Source organism: Tachyglossus aculeatus, chromosome 16 (assembly GCF_015852505.1).
Source record: "Tachyglossus aculeatus isolate mTacAcu1 chromosome 16, mTacAcu1.pri, whole genome shotgun sequence".
Taxonomy (NCBI): Eukaryota; Metazoa; Chordata; class Mammalia; order Monotremata; family Tachyglossidae; genus Tachyglossus; species Tachyglossus aculeatus.
The window spans coordinates 36,091,333-36,107,335 of NC_052081.1; the positions used below are offsets into that span (position 1 = coordinate 36,091,333).

Consider the following 16,003-nt stretch of genomic DNA (forward strand, 5'->3'; position numbering starts at 1 on the left):
CTCCTCCCATCTTTAGAAAGTGACGCACGACATGGACATGTGCTACGGGATGATGGGAAGCCTGTTCCGTAGCGGGTCCCGCCAGACGCTTTTTGCCAGTCAGGTGATGCGCTACGCAGACCTCTACGCGGCCTCGTTCATCAACCTCCTCTACTACCCCTTCAGCTACCTCTTCAGGGCTGCCCACGTCCTGGTAAGTCCTTAGTCATTCGCAACTTTTGGTCACGCTAAATGCCGGGGCAGAGCCAGGAAAATTAGGTAAAGATAAGGTCTTTGGCTCCCAATACTAATAACAGTAATAATAGTGGTACTTCTTAAGCGCTTACTATATGCCAAGCGCTGTTCTAAGCGCTCTGAGGTGGAAAGGGCAGAGGCTTCTAATGAGCAGAACAGACTACAATGAGAGCGAGCTACAACTTTTAATGGTGACCCTTTTTTGCCGGGTGGAATTTTTAAGTTAATAGTCCGGCGGGGTAATTCTTAGATCCCTCTCAAAGGGGCTGGGAATTTATTTTATTTTGTTAGTCTGGTTTTGTTCTCTGTCTCCCCCTTCGAGACTGTGAGCCCACTGTTGGGTAGGGACTGTCTCTATGTGTTGCCGACTTGTACTTCCCAAGCGCTTAGTACAGTGCTGTGCACACAGTCAGCGCTCAATAAATACGATTGATTGATTGATTGATTGGCTCAGAGCTCCGGCCTCCTTCAAGGTCCTGTTTTCCCTTCGGACACGCTGGCTCTCATTGGCAGCGTGGCTCGGTGGAAAGAGCACAGGCTTTGGAGTCAGAGGTCGTGGGTTCAAATCCCGGCCCCACCAACTGTCAGCTGTGTGACTTTGGGCAAGTCACTTAACTTCTCTGGGCCTCAGTTACCTCATCTGTAAAATAGGGTTTAAGACTGTGAGCCCCCTGTGGGATAACCTGATCACCTTGTACCCTCTCCGGAGCTTAGAACAGTGCTTTGCACATAGTAAGCGCTTAACAAATACCATCGTTATTATTATTATTATTATTGGCCAACTGAGGAAAACCACCAAGCCTGAGGAGGGGTGGTACAGTGCACATCCGACCCAGAATGGTGGTCATTGGGAAATTCCCCAGGCCTGGAGGCGCAGACAGTGGGCTCCTCGCCGAGGCTACTTGCGAAAGTAGTCTGCGGCAAGGCAATATGGACATTTTCTCTGTGCGTTTCGGGTAAAACGCACCGAGGCCCTTCCGACAACAGCGGCAGCGCGGTGTCGGACCCGACAACAACCGCCGCCTTGTAGGAAAACTGTAAAGGAGGACCTGAGTTCCGATTCTGACTCTGCCACTCGTCTGCTGTGCGACTGTGGGCAAGTCACTTCACTTCTCTGAACTTCAGTTCCCGCATCTGTGAAACGGGTATTAAGACTGTAACCAACATGATCTGCTGGTCTCCAGCCCACCACTTAGCACAGGGAGAAGCAGCGTGGCACGGGCTTTGGAGTCAGAGGTCATGGGTTCAAATCCCGGCTCCACCATGTTTGCTGTGTGACCTCGGGCAAGTCACTTAACTTCTCTGAGCCTCAGTTGCCTCATCTGTAAAATGGGGATTAAGACTGTGAGCCCCACATGGGACAACCTGATCACTTTGTATAATAATAATAATAATGGCATTTATTAAGCGCTTACTATGTGCAAAGCACTGTTCTAAGCGCTGGGGAGGTTACAAGGTGATCAGGTTGTCCCATGTGGGGCTCACAGTCTTAATCCCCATTTTCCAGAAGAGGTAACTGAGGCACAGAGAAGTTAAGTGACTTGCCCAAGTCACACAGCTGACGATTGGCAGCTGTATTTGTATCCCCCCCCCCCAAGCGCTTAGAACAGTGCTTTGCACATAGTAAGCGCTTAACAAATGCCGACATTACACGGTGCCTGCAACATAGTAAGCACGTAACAGATGTTATTGAGGAGACGCATCGGTGAGGTGCGGCTGGGGCTCCTCAGCTGAAGGTTCTTCCTCAGTGGCGCCCGTGGCAGGGGAGGGGAGGGTTGAGGGCCGCCTGCGAGTCCGTGCCCCTCTCCCTTTGCGATTTAGATGCCTCACGAGTCAACAGTGGAGCACACGCACGTCGACATCAATGAGATGGAATCGCCCCTGGCCACCCGCAACCGCTCGTCGGTGGATTTTAAGGACACCGACTATAAACGGCACCAGTTGACCCGCTCTATCAGTGAGATTAAACCTCCCAACCTCTTCGCCCTGGCGCCCCAGGAAATCACACACTGCCACGATGAAGATGATGACGAGGAGGAGGAAGAGGAGGAGGAGTAAGGAACAAGCGCTCTGAAGCACATCTTCCACTTGACCCGATCTGGCCGTGCGGAGGAGAGAAGGGAGGATCCCTGTTTGGGGAAGGGGGTGGGGAGGGTGACTCCGGGAGAGGCCCGCTGGCAAAATTGGGAAAGATTGTAATCCAAGATCCTCCTTTTAGTTGTATCTAACTGCCTGTTTTGTAGATGGTTCCCACATGCAATGGAGGCTGCAAGGGAAGAAACTGAGGCTGAAGTCAGAGTGAACTAGTGGCATGCAGGGGGGGGGCCAGCGCTCTGGCCTCCTGTCCTCGGTTTGTACGTTGGGGGCTGCACTGCAGGGGGGCAGAGAAGGAAGGGAGGGAGACTGTCAGAAAAGGCTCTAGCTGACATTTTGTCCTTCCCCCCAGCACTGTGTTTCGATAAGGAAAACTTATTTTTCTAGGATTCGGTTTGCTCTTACCCTTTCCCTGTCTTAGATGACAGGTAAGGCCCGCTGCTCTGTCAGATGGGGAGAGCCGAGGCATTCGGCTTGAACTTTTAGCCCCAACAGAAAGCTGCGGGGATCTGCAGGCGCCATACTGCAAGAGCCCCCTCTGTCTCGCTTTCACACTTGCCAGCAGCGGTTTACTCCGTCTCAAAGGAAACGTGATTTCCATTTCTGTGGTCCAGTCCCCGCGGAGTTCCACTATTCCAAAAGATGGGGGAGAGGGGCGGAGGAGAGGAACAAACTATAGCGGTTACAGTTGGGAAGTGGGGAAAGAACTTTGGCCCAAAAAGAAAATTTGATCCACACCAAGAAGGAACGACTGGAGTCAACATCCTTGGCTTTCCAATGCGTGCTCCCTCCGTCCCTTCCTCTCTCTCTCTCCAAAACACGAGAGCCTAGCTCTGAAAACTGAGCGCTGCATGCTAGGGACCTGGGTTCCACAGGCCCAAGATCATCAATCGTATTTATTGAGCGCTTACTGTGTGCAGAGCACTGTACTAAGCGCTTAATCAGCGTTCAAGTGTAGGGCACCATCAGTTAGGCTGAAAATATCCAAGTGGTTTTGTAATCTGAGTATTTGGCCAGCGGGCAGCCGTGGGGCATCTTCTACCTGGGGACGTGTCCGATCCTAACCTGGAGTGGTGTAGCGAAACTTGTCAGTGATGCCATTGTGTTAAACAGAGGGTAGACAGTCTTTTCGTTTTACTCTATTGCATTTCTTTTTTTTCCATTTTAGTATTATTGAAGCGTCAGCAGGAGATGGGAATGGTGGGTTAGCAGCTCTGTATGTCAATAAAATGTAATCTTTCTAGTAAAGGGCGGCTCAGCCTTCCTTGTTAAATAGTTTACATCAACTCTGACCCTCTTCGTGCCAGCCAACTTGTTACGCTCAGGGTACTTCCTCCTCCATCCCTACACCTCCTCAAGTGGGACAGAACCACCCTTCTCCTACACTAATGAACATCTTGAATTTATTCCAAAGACGGGGAGGAGACAGATTTCATTCTAATGTGCCGTCTGTGTCCAACAGCTGCTGTGAACCACTGTTTTTAAAAACAGGGGTTAGGGTGAGACCAAGAGGAACTCTTTTGCTGAGGCTCCTTCTTTTTAGTGGCTTGTCCTCTGTGACCCCCCCCAGAAAGTCGCAGATATTAAATATTATTATTAGAATAATAATGATAATTAGATAACAAATATCATCAGTGTTAGTAGAAGGTGCTTGTCCTTGGAACTGTTTGAGTTACACAGAAATGCCAAGAGCAAGCTAAAATAATCTCATTTGTGCCATCATAGACAGGTTAGTGCTAAGGTATATAAAGGGGAAGAGAAGTGGTACTACGACCTGAATCAAGTCCTTAAATGAACTGAACAAGGTTAGGAGCCCATTTGTGGAAACTACAGCCAGTTTACTCATGGGTCAACTAAAAATAGTTGACCCATGTTCAGGTACTTTCAGATCAGGGGTACCTGTGAGGGTTTTTTTTCCCCCCCTTAATAGACTAGAGGGAAAGACAGAATTTAAAAAAATTCTCAAATAGTCCTTCACTGACTTACTTATAGGACAGCAACCCAATTCAGAATTTGAAGGGAGAAAAGCGGTGCGAGTAGCCCAGAAAGTAAGCAGCTTTTGTATAGGTTAGAGTTCAAGTCCCTGATGGAAGGAGGAGGAGAAAGTTGGGATCTATCTTATCTCGCCACTTGGAAAGAAAACATTAATAAGATTTGGAACTCCTTGGGGAGCAGCGAGGGTGCCCCCAGAACCAGAAATAATCGGGGTATTTGTTAAGCACTTACTCTGAGCTGGGGTAATCAGTTCGGTCCACGAGCGGCAGACAGCTCTCCAACTTCACTTCCCCTTCAACAGCCCGAGGTGTTTCCTGATTCTGATCTTCCCTGATTCCGCTCTTCCCTCGCAGATGGGACTGGTAATAATAGTGGCATTTGTTAAGCGCTTACTATGTGCCATGCCCTGTTCACTGCTTGGGGACGAACGGTGCGAAAACATACGCTAAACCGGGGAGTCGGGAGTGGGGTGGGAGCGTATAATCGTAACGAACTGACTTGGAAATCAAACTCCCGAGGAAAACCAGGCAGCAGGAGCATTCGTCTTGCCGTCCAACCGTGGATGGTGGCAGAACATTAGAACAACTGCATCTATGCAGTCAGCAGGAGCGACTTTGCTCAGCATTTAATCTGGGCGCCAGAAAAAGGTCTGCAAGTAAAGGACACAGCAAGTTCTCCAAGCACTTTCCCCCATTTTTGGCCGTTACAGTTAACTAACTTGGAGTTTAAAGACCCACCTACCTTCGTATGTCAAGTCCCCGTTCAGAGGCTGTGAAAACAATAAATCTACTTCAAGAATCTGTGCACACTTTTCAGAGAGGGGCTTAAGAGTAAAAAAAAAGTGACTTCATCTCACCCCCAGCATAATACCGGGTTGAGGATGACCGGTGTTCTCCAAAGTCGTCAAATTTCTTGGACCAAAACCCACCTTGTGCAGAACTGTGAGCCCCGATTCTCTTACACTTCTATCCCCAGAGCTCAAGAGCGGTTACTTTGCCTCGGGCTCTTCATTACCCTCCCAAGCTGGCAGGAGAAAGCAAGAACAGATTAGAAGAAAGGTCCTCAAAACGGTGGGAGAGGGGGAAATGATCAAACGGTACAAAGAAAGCAAAAGAGTTTATTAGCCATTCAATATAATTCAACTTTTTTTTTCAGCTTTAATTAGGAATCATCTCTTTAATAAAGTCATCGCCTTTCAAAAAGTATAAAATGACAGTTTCCAGAAACCAGTCCAGGCCGTAAAAAGTCAGTCTGTTTACTCCAGTCACTTTCTCCACAAGAACCTCTCGATTGAGTTTGATACCATCAAATATAAATGCTGAGAGTGGGGGGGACAAGGAGCGCGTTTGAGATGCCGAACAGAAGCCCAAAGGAGCACTTTCCCAATGAAGCGTAAAAACCGACAACTTTATGTGGTCGCGCGTGTGCAAAGCGAAAAATCACAGGTCACAGTTTAAGCCAACTGAGTCTTTCCTTGACTTCCCTTGAGACAGTTCCTGAGTCAAGCTGGAAACTAGGCAAATTTGGGAAGTGGGAAAGCACTAGCCAAGACGACAGAGAGGGAGAGTCCGGCTGAGGGAAACGAACGCTTCCCATTCTAACTTCCAACACGAAGGCAGGCCTTGGTTAGGCGGGGAGGGTGCGTTAAGACGGTTTGACTTTCCGTCATTCGGCAGGAGTCCCAGAGGGTTAGGAGGGCTGCTGCCCTTCCCCTTTCCCGGGACGGCAATCACCTCCCGGGAAGCAGAGCTTTTGACCCAAGCGGGGGCTCGGCCCGGACCGTGCGACGGGAAAGAGGAAACGAACTGGATCCCCGACGCGGAGTTGGGGCAGGGAGCTGAAACAGACCCCGGCGATACCTCTTCCTCTCTCTCTCTCGCCGAGGGCCGGCTCTCCGCTAAATAAAAGCGGCCGGTCGGCGGTCTTCAACGGAGAACCGGGACGAATGCGAGTGAACTGCAGCTCAGGACGGATGCGAGTGAACTGCAGCTCAGGCAGATGCACGCGACACGGGGGTTAAATAAATAAAACGGCAAGAGAGGCGTCCAAGCGAAGGAAGGCCTGCCTCTCGAGAAGGGCCAGAAAACCAAAGAGCTGCAGCCCAAGGGTGTGAACAGCTCGGGGTACCTGAAAGTCTGGTCAGGTCAACCTCTAGCCGCCTTCTATCCCACTGACAGAGGAGCGGGGAAGGGGGAAAAAGGAAGGTCGGACAGACGTGAGCCGAGGGGGTGACGAAGACTACGGAAGACGCGTAGACACGGGAGAGTTTCTGCTGTAAAGGAGAACAGACTTTGCTCCGCCTTCCATCTGCCGACCGTACTCGACCCCTCGCTGCTTTTAATTCCCCAAGTGGGGTTCCAGGGACGTCCCCCCAACCTGGGCTCCGGTCCCCACCGCCGGCCAAGCTTTACGATCGGCAGGGATCGGAGGTCGCAACCACACACCCCCCGTCAGCCCGCACAGGGTGGGAGAAAAGGGCCGGTCGCCTCTTGGAGGGGGGCCGCTCTCCGCGAAGGGCAGAACCGCTGAGTTTCGGGGGGGCCGATCAAGACACTCCGCAGGAGAGGAGCCGGGGAGGGGCGGCTAATTACTGACCTGCAAGAGGAACTCACCCCAAGTCCAATCGGTCCGGTCAACAAGCCAAGTCTGCTCCCTCCGGCCCAGAGCCGGGGGAAACCGGGGCAGGGTCGAGAAGCAGCTGGGGTTTTAAGAGTTAAGCCCAGCCGTGCAGATGGTTAAGTGGGCCGGGGGGCCGGGAGGTGAGAATGAGCAGCGTAATACAAACGGAGGTGGAACAGAAAAACCACGGCAGCTGGAAGACTGAACAGAAAAATCATCATTTATCTAAAAAGAATAATAGAAACAAAAAAAAAAAAACCTTTTAACCAATCACAAAATATACAGATAAATCAGGTACAAAATAAATAAAAGAGATTGCAAATCTACATCATTTATATTATAAAATGCGTTCATTACGACAGCTCGTGAAATGTGTACACTTTCCATCCGTTTCACTTGTGCTTCTTCGGGTTTATGTACATAGTTCGGAATTCCGGGTTTGGAACGCTGCGGCGGGGAAATACCAATGTACAATATGATACAACTGGCGAAGACCGAAGAGGATGGAAAGTAAGCCGGACGGTGGGAATTCTTTCTGGATGGAAGGGCGGGCTGTAGGCTGCTGCTCCGGTCCAGCATGGATATCTCCAAGGTGAGTCGGGGAGCACGGGCATTAAAAATAAAAGGCGTAAGACCAGTTCAGGAAGCAGAGGAGCGGTCAGTCGGTTTACACGGCCCAAAGGCAGCTCTTACCACGGTCGAGCGGCGACTTTACATATAGATGGGGGAAAAGGAGAGGGCACGTTCCCCCGCCCCACCTCACGGATCAGGCCCGTCATCATCATCAATCGTATTTATTGAGCGCTTACTACGTGCAGAGCACTGTACTAAGCGCTTGGGAAGTACAAATTGGCACCAAACAGGGCCACCCAGGGTTTCAGGCCACCCAGAAACAGGGCGGCCAAGCCTGGCCACACCAGGGCCTCACCAGGTTTGGTGGTTGGAGCTCGGGCTGGCTACCGGAGCCCTGAAAACTCTCTGCAACCGGGCTTTGGGATTTCAGAACGAGAGGAGGCTCTTCCAGCTTCCTGGCAAAGCCGGAGCCACACTTCCATCTGAGCGGCTTGCCGGAGAAGGCTCTCCCGTCGCCAGCACCTTTTCCCAGCCACCTTGAATTTTCCCTACAAGTCCCTCCACAAAGCAACGGGCTCCAACCCCCTTCCAGCTGCTCTGGAAACAGAGAGGCCTCTCCTTGCTCACTAAGGGAGAATCTGGAAGTCCTCCCTCAAAGTCCCCGCTCATTAGGAGAGATCCTCACTTCAGCCACCCTCCCGCAGGCCGTCCCTCTCCGCCACCCCCTACGTCCCCCAAATCTAGGCCGCCAACACAGCTTCTCATCACGGTTTTGACATTTCAAGGCAGCAAAACGCTGGCAGCCCCTGGTCCACTTACGGACTCCGGACCCGAGGGGAAGGGGGAAGCTGGGACAGTGAAAATCCTTCTCCTCCAAAGCCTTAAAATAACCTTTCCTTCCCCGTGGAAACATCGAACCCTTACATATTCATGGTTCAACAGGCTGAAGAACCCCAGGTTCTCTTACGCTGACCGAGTGCTGGGTGACGTGAGACGAGACGTATTTACAGGATAATAAATAATAACATAAAATAACAGGTGAGGGAGTTACACGATTCAGGCATGAAGTGAAACCAGCACGGTGACGACAATCCAGGAAGCGCATATCAAGGAATAGAAGGTTCGGCTCCCTCGGGGAAGCCCCAGGGCCACCCTCTCCCCACCCAAGATACTGCAGGGAAAGGACAGGACGGAACATGGGCTGGAGAGTTTAAAATCTCCAGGTGAGTTTAATCACGATAATGGAAGAGGATAATCATCTATCACTCTGAGGAAAGCGAATTTGGTCTTTGCCAACCCATAGGGCAAGAGGCTACTTTTCCACCACCTAAGAGAAGTCAAGCCTTAACCTTAACCCTGGCACTGACCACTGCTAATCACCTGCTTTGCCTAGTGACAAGTTCTCCAGTTTGGGTCTGCAAAACCTACACTTTGGGAGAAACAACCCCTGCCACTCGCATGTCTTACAAACAAACCCATTTGCGCATCTTCTCTCCTTCTTCCTCCTCCCCAGACACCTTGGATGTCCCGTTGGCATTCCTCGAGTTGGAAAGAATGGGGCCTCGAGGTGGAACCCAGATTAAAGGAACGTGAATCTGGTCCCAGAGCGTGAAGGTACCAATGACTGGGGGGATCATGAAATCATTCATCTTTACTACTGGGAACAGTAAGAGTGCTGAGTTGGACCCGTGAGTCCATTCAACTACACAGAAACTCGGATGTGTCGTGCCTCTGATGCATATAAAGTCTCTCAATCTATCCGCTTTGGGCGGGAAGGCTGGTTTCCATTCCAGGCCTGTAACGCTGGGCCTCAATCTCCAGCCCAGGACATCCAAAAATGAATATAGGTGAAGTCTTTAGGACTCACTGCCTGCCCGCAATTCTGCTGAGCCAAACGCTCTGGAGATCACAAGTACGAAGATCCCGGGATCCGTTCCCTAAGAGCCGGCAGTCCCATCCCCATCTCCTGCCTTGCTCTCTTTTACGGATTTGCCAACTGCTAGTCCTCGCAACCAATCCATTCCAATATACCGGCCTCCTCGAGGGTTCTCTGGGAAACATTCGGGAAGGTGGGGATGGAAGAAATGCTAAAGTGGAGGGGGTGGGGGAAAGGAGGAAGAAGGGTCCAAACAAACGGGCAACTTAAATAGAAAATAACCAACCCCCAACTAAATGAGGCGGGTCCACCGTTCTCCCAGCATGGAGGCGACACCAAACACCCGAGTAAACTGCAACAATAAGATGCAGGGGAAGGTGGTGGATTAATCCAAAGGAGGAGAGGGACGGGAAATGCCGGGGCCAGGGCGAAAGCTCGAGCGTTTCTTTGTGAGGGCAACCCGGTCGAGGCTGGCCTGGCTCCCTCAGCAGCGGGACAGAGACACCCCTCCCAGTTAGTCCGACGTCAACTTACAAATCACCTTGCACAAATAGGACGGAAAATTATTTGACATCATTAAGAGAGATACACCCTGAGGTACACAGAATCCACTAATCAGTATATAAAGCCTTCGTGTTCAAAACAAACAAAAAAACCTCAAAAAACACAAAAAGAAAAAAAAAAAAACCCTCTCTCGACTCCGGAAAACCTGTATTTGTTTTGCTTCACCAAATTGGACTACTACTTCCGTTGTCCAAATCAGAGTCTCTTCACTCTGGCCTCCAAAATCACCAGCGATTGGAATATTTGAAAAACCACCTACTCGCAGATGCAAATTCCTGGGCATCCGGGCCTGTTTCAAGCCCTGGAAGGGGTCGCTGATTAAACTTTCCTAGAAAAGGCGACTATCCCACCCAGAGGTTAGCAAGTTCTGGTTCATCTTGGGTTGTCAACCTTCCTCCTCCTCAGGCTCCAAGCTCCTGCTCAGCTGAAGCCCCCCAGAAACAACAGCCCAGCCGGGCATTCATCCTCTCACCGTTCACCCAGGAGCCTTTTGATGGGAAGGTGGATTAGTCGGTCAATCAGATTCAGATTCCCCGGGGCAAAAAAAAACAAATACCAAGTTTGCTGAGAGAAATACTCGGAAGATTCGCTCCCAAGCAGGGTCTCGGTGCAATTTATCATCTCCAGACCAGCACCATACAAGTTGGGACGGAGAACCACTCTCTCCTCGTACCTCAAAAACGGCAAAGTCACAGTACCAACATCCCGATGGCAACCCAGGAGCCTATTTTCCAATCCAGAGATTTGACGAAGGTCAAAATGCATTTACAGGTGCGGCGCTTTGAGACCGTTGAAGGCCCTCGTTCCCTTCAAAAAAACTTCACGTGAATGCCGGTAGCAGAAATGCTGGTTCTCTCCCCACAGCACTCTTGCGTCAGACATTGTCCCCTGACTTTAGTACTAAGCTGAACACCGATCGTAGGCAGTAGCAACCTTGCCCACAAATCCAAACCACATTCGGGGAGAAAACTGAACTCTGAAGAATCCTCCACTTCCGAGGAATAAACAATGCACCCGGTTTCACGAAAAGTCGGAAATTCGAAGTGGGCCTTGCCTCCCGAAAACTTGGGCAAGGCTGTGGGTGAGTGAAGAACCAGAACACAATCTGGACTCGAAATTTCGATAGTCACCAAGAGGGATGAGAGTCTCGATCTGGAAAGAGTGAGTCCCAGCAATTATTCGGGATCAGAGAGAGCAAGGGCACTTTGTCCAAGTTTGGAACGACACTGGGGGCCCCCGTTGGTACTTTTCACTCCCTCTTGACCTCTGACAACGGTGTGATAGACAATTAATCAGTCGATCAATGGTATTTATTGAGCACTATGTGCAGAGCACTGAACTAAGCACTTGGGAGAGGACAATACAGCAGAAATAGCAAACACATTTCCTGCCCTTAACAAGCTTCCAGTCTAGAGGATTAGGGGGCCGTTCGATTAGTGGATCACTGGGACTAAACCCTTCCAGATTTCAGTGGCAAAAGCTCCAAGTAGGTTTGAAATAGTAAAAGTTTCTTGTTCAAGAGATTTTCCCCGCGAGCTCACCTTTCAGGAGAGCAAAAACCCACCGAGCTATTAATGGGGCCTCAGGTCAGCGGTACTGATCAGAAGCTCAAGTGAATAGGAGTTTAGTACGGCACTACAAAGTTTAGTACAATGCTCTGCACACAGTAAGGGCTTAATAAATATTATTACTCCTACTGGGAGGATTCCTGGCTCTCGCCTGAGGGCCAAGTCTTTCACCAAGATGCAGCCTAGGTATGACTCAGTTTGGTCTATTTTAAGAAGGAGAAAACAAATGAGTTGCAAAAATACATGAGATTATCTCTCTCCCGAGACTGCTGGGCTGTGAGTCTGGGGTGGGTGGGTGGGAGACGGATGACAACAACCCGGGACTTTATTTTGTGGCTGCCATCGCTGGTGTCTTTACAAGACAACTCTCCAGAGGCCATATCATGGAACTGAACACAAATTCCCTGGCAGAATGTAGTTCTCACCTTCCTGCCTCCTTTAACCCAAAACCAAGAGTGGTACCTACGGTCTGCTTCCCTCTCCTGTTTGGGGAGTTTGGTACCCACGATTCTGCCCTCCAGGGATTCTGTTTTATGAGGCTCAGTACTTTCGCTCAGGGCTGGGGCCCAGATAAAACGGAGACCTCGATCGGGAGGTCTCTGATAGGAGTTGGGAAGTGCCTCACATTCACCTCCCTGATGATGGTCTTGGGAAGCCAGGAAGGGAGCACTCGGCTTCCCAACTTGCGGCCGATGGCTCTGGGGCCTCAGGATCGACTCCTTCAGGGCTGCTGCCACCCTCACAGAGGCCAACGCCAGCGAGGTGGTGCTTCGGGGGAGCTGCAGGGGAAATAATACTGCAAGATCCTGGCCTCCTTGGAGCAAAGGGAAGCCCCAGGGCTCCACGAACAAAACTGGGGCAAAAAGGAAAATGACAGCTTCAAGTTGACTAACGCGGAGGTGGGTCTGAACATCCGATTGCCCCCCACCGCTATGCGTCCTAGTCCATGGAGTGGACCTGGGCCGAGTTCATCAATGGACCACTGAACCATCTCCACTGCAGAGATGCCCCCTGGGAGGCGAAAAAGTCAAAAGGGGACACCTTTGCTTAGGTGTTGCTCACGTAACAGAGATACACCTTTCAACTGAGAGCAAAATAAATTCTCCCAAAGGCCGGGACCTCCATCTCGTCCTCCCTCCCCGGCTCGGCCCACGGAGCCTGTGACAGACTGGGAGCTGCAACTAGAATATTGCACTCTCTCAGAAACCACCCATCGGGCCTGGCATCAAAGCAATAATCGGGGAAATGGTATCAGCAGAATGGACAGGTGTCCTTTCCTGGAGCATGAAGGTGGGGTGGGGGGGAGGGAGAAGGAGAAGGAGAAGTGGGGGAAGAGAGAGAGAGAGAAGAATGAGAGAGAAAGAAAAACAAGAGGGAGAGAGAGAGGATGGAGGAGCTGATCGTGGGAGCCAGAGCTGGAATGAGGTCGAAGCCCACGGGGCAATGCTACATGATCTGCTAGTGTCCATTTGGAACACGGACCCACGTCACAATCAACTTTTATCTCGAAACATTAATACTGCCATCACAAATCACACTGCCTTTAAGATAGCACTCAAAAGGAGAATAAGCTGAGGATTCAGTCATCCAAAAATGCACGCTGGCTAGATTCTACTACCCGACATGGAGTTTGGCTTGAAGAGAAGACAAAATTAAGACCCAGGCAATTCCCTGCAAGCACGTTCTGCTTCTGGCCTCCTGGTTGGGAGCGAGCTATCTTGTGGCCGGTGGGGGATCAGTGGGGGGCCAGGGCGAGGGTCGTCTCTTTGGTCATCAGGCCAAAGAGGATGGGGAGCAGTGGAAGGTGTCAGACAGCGATCTTTAATCGGGCCGCCAGCAGGGAGAGGGGAATGTAACACTGGAGACCTCCCTGGATCTTGAAACCTTGGAACGCCAAAGATCGGATGGCTGCCGGTAGGCACGGGGCACTGGACGTTACTTTCGGAATTTTTTTTTTTTTTTGGGCCTATATATCCCACCCGGGCCACAGGAGAGGAGTCTTTTGGGGACAGGTGCCGCCCCTCCCGAGCCCACCCCGTGACACGTTTCGTCAGCCGTCCTTGGGGCGTCCGGTCAGGCCTACGTCCAGGCCAGGCGCAAGGCCCGGGTTTGGCAGTTAGACCCGTGGGAGGGAGGATGTGGAGCCCAGGTCCCTGAAAGGAGCAGTGGGCGGAAAGAGAAGAGGAAAGCCCTTTTGGGAAATCCCACCACCGGCCCGAGGGCCGAGTTGCAAAGGGAAATCTCTTTAAAGAGCCCAGGGCGGTTTCAGCGAGGAAGGGAGCAGGGTTCTAGGCCGTATAATCTTTCTACTTCAAAGCCACAGAGGGGATTTCCTTTTGGCATCATCTTAGCAGCATCTGGAGTCGACAACATTCGAGGATGAAGGGAGAGGGGAGGGGACGAACAGAATCGTAGCCCACCAGACTATTCAGAGCTTCGGTGAGGATGGGGAGAGGATGGGGGGCTTCGCTTTGGAGACTCCGTCCTCTGGTGAACACGCATACTGACCAAGGTGGGGAGAGGGGCTGGATTTCACCTGAGATCTCCACAACGCCAACGCGGGCCCCGCTGTTCTGGGGTCACCTGGTGCGTTGCTCTGGTAAATGTGACTGCTCCCCCCTCCCCACTTCCCCCCCCGCCCTGGTTGAAAATGCAGTAAAGCTCGCTTGGCTGAGGAAATAATACTTTAGTGTGAGAGCCAAGGAACGTTCCCCACCGAAATTCCCATCTTCCTTTAGGGCACGAGGTTCCGGAGCCACTCGACGTCTCCTCCCCGGGCCCACGGTCCGATATGGGGATGCCGGGAACCCAGGTTTTCTTGGCTTTTGCTCGGACGAGGCGCGGGCCCAAGCCAGTGTTAGTGGCAGAGAGGGCCCGGAAAGGCTGGGGGGAAAAAACCTGGAAGGAGAAGTCCACTGTAAGCGGGCGGTGGGGGTGGAGGGAAGCGGGGATCCATTCCCCATGGTATAGTGGCCGAGCTTGGGAGGAAGGGCAGCAACTTAAAATGCCGCCGGATGTTTCTGAAAAACCTGATCGCTTGAAAAAAAAAAATAAATTGCAATGATCGGAGCTTCCTCATGCATAATTAGGAAGGAGGCCAGCAAACGAGGATGAAAGCTGCAGCTGAGAAAATGACCCGATCCCCCTTCCGTCAGGAGGACATTCACCGTTTCCACCATCTCGCCTTCCGCTTCCCGGGAGTCTGTCTCAGTCATCTCCCCAACCCGCTTCCACCCCGTCGCATCTCTTCCGCTTTCGCTCCCCAAAAGGGCACGCAGTCTCTGGTCTCGGGATGCCGCAGAACGCAGTCCGGCACCCAAGTCCTTACTGATGGGGAGTTGCGGTCGGAGGGGAGGCGCGCGGAGACGGTGGGGTGGCCGTGGGCGGGTGAGGGAGAAGAGAGGGCGGGAGGGAGGACGTGGGGCCCAGGTGGTTTTAGATGGCGCCTTCACTGTGCAGACTGTGATTGGCCGCTTTGTGAGTGACGCAGTTCTGTTCATTGAGCAGGTTTGCCGTCTCGTCCGGCAAGCCGTCATGCAGCTCCGTGAGAGTCAGTTCGATTTTTGTGTTTTCGCTGTCCGACGACTGCGGGGTTTTGTCCATCCGGGAAGCCATCAGGGCATTTTGGTACTGCTGTCTGGTGATCTGAGGCCAACACATAAGAAGGGACAGACCCCCCCCACCCCCCGAGCCCCCAAAAGGCAATGAAAACTCTCCTCCCTTCAGCTCTCCGCTTCTCTCCAGAATGGATCATTTAGCCCACGCCTACCCCACTCCGAGGGCCGGGCTCTAGTCTCCCCATAGTGGTTCCCACCCTGCCACTTGCTGTTCGTCTGAGGGGTGGGAGGCATAATAATGCTAAGCGCTTACTACGGGCAAAGCACTGTTCTAAGCGCTGGGGAAGTTACAAGGTGATGAGGTTGCCCCACGGGGGGCTCACAGTCTTAATCCCCATTTTCCAGAGGAGGGAACTGAGGCCCAGAGAAGTGACGTGGCTTGCCCAAAGTCACACAGCTGACAGTCGGCAGAGCCGGGATCCGAACCCATGACCTCTGACTCCAAAGCCCGGGCTCTTTCCACTGAGCCACGCTGCTTCCCCTTTTTAGACTGTGAGCCCACTGTTGGGTAGGGACTGTATATGTTGCCAACTTGTACTTCCCAAGTGCTTAGTACAGTGCTCTGCACAAAGTAAGCGCTCAATAAATATGATTGATTGATTGATTGATTGACTGATTGTTTCCCCGGGCACTAAGATTCAAGGCAGCGTCGGGGTGCCGGGGCCACAACAATCAGGCTTCCTCGGCCCGACCGGCGGTCGTCACGGGACAGGCCTCGGCCTCCACGCGGCCAACGGGACGTCTGTGTGCTAACTTATGTTCTGTCTGCTGAAGCGGGACAGAACACTAGGCCACGGGCTCTGCTTTCATCATCAATCGTATTTATTGAGCGCTTACTGTGTGCAGAGCACTGTACTAAGCGC

General features: G+C 51.8%; 2 protein-coding genes across 5 annotated transcripts in view; one reads left to right on the top strand and one right to left on the bottom strand.

Annotated features, from left to right (window-relative positions):
• The window catches only part of NT5C2 (5'-nucleotidase, cytosolic II), a 79,439-nt gene extending 75,863 nt beyond the window's left edge, over positions 1 to 3,576 (top strand). For all 4 annotated transcript variants that reach the window (XM_038757695.1, XM_038757696.1, XM_038757697.1 and 1 more), the window contains 2 exons: positions 17 to 193; positions 2,056 to 3,576. In XM_038757695.1, the coding sequence (XP_038613623.1) occupies positions 17 to 193; positions 2,056 to 2,292 (414 nt within the window). In that variant the 3' untranslated portion in view covers positions 2,293 to 3,576. The remainder of the gene's footprint in view (positions 1 to 16; positions 194 to 2,055) is intronic.
• A 1,848-nt stretch (positions 3,577 to 5,424) lies between these two features.
• CNNM2 (cyclin and CBS domain divalent metal cation transport mediator 2) overlaps positions 5,425 to 16,003 on the bottom strand; it is a 120,348-nt gene continuing 109,769 nt past the window's right edge. The window contains 1 exon segment of the mRNA XM_038758623.1: positions 5,425 to 15,168. Within this exon segment, the coding sequence (XP_038614551.1) occupies positions 14,959 to 15,168 (210 nt within the window). The 3' untranslated portion in view covers positions 5,425 to 14,958.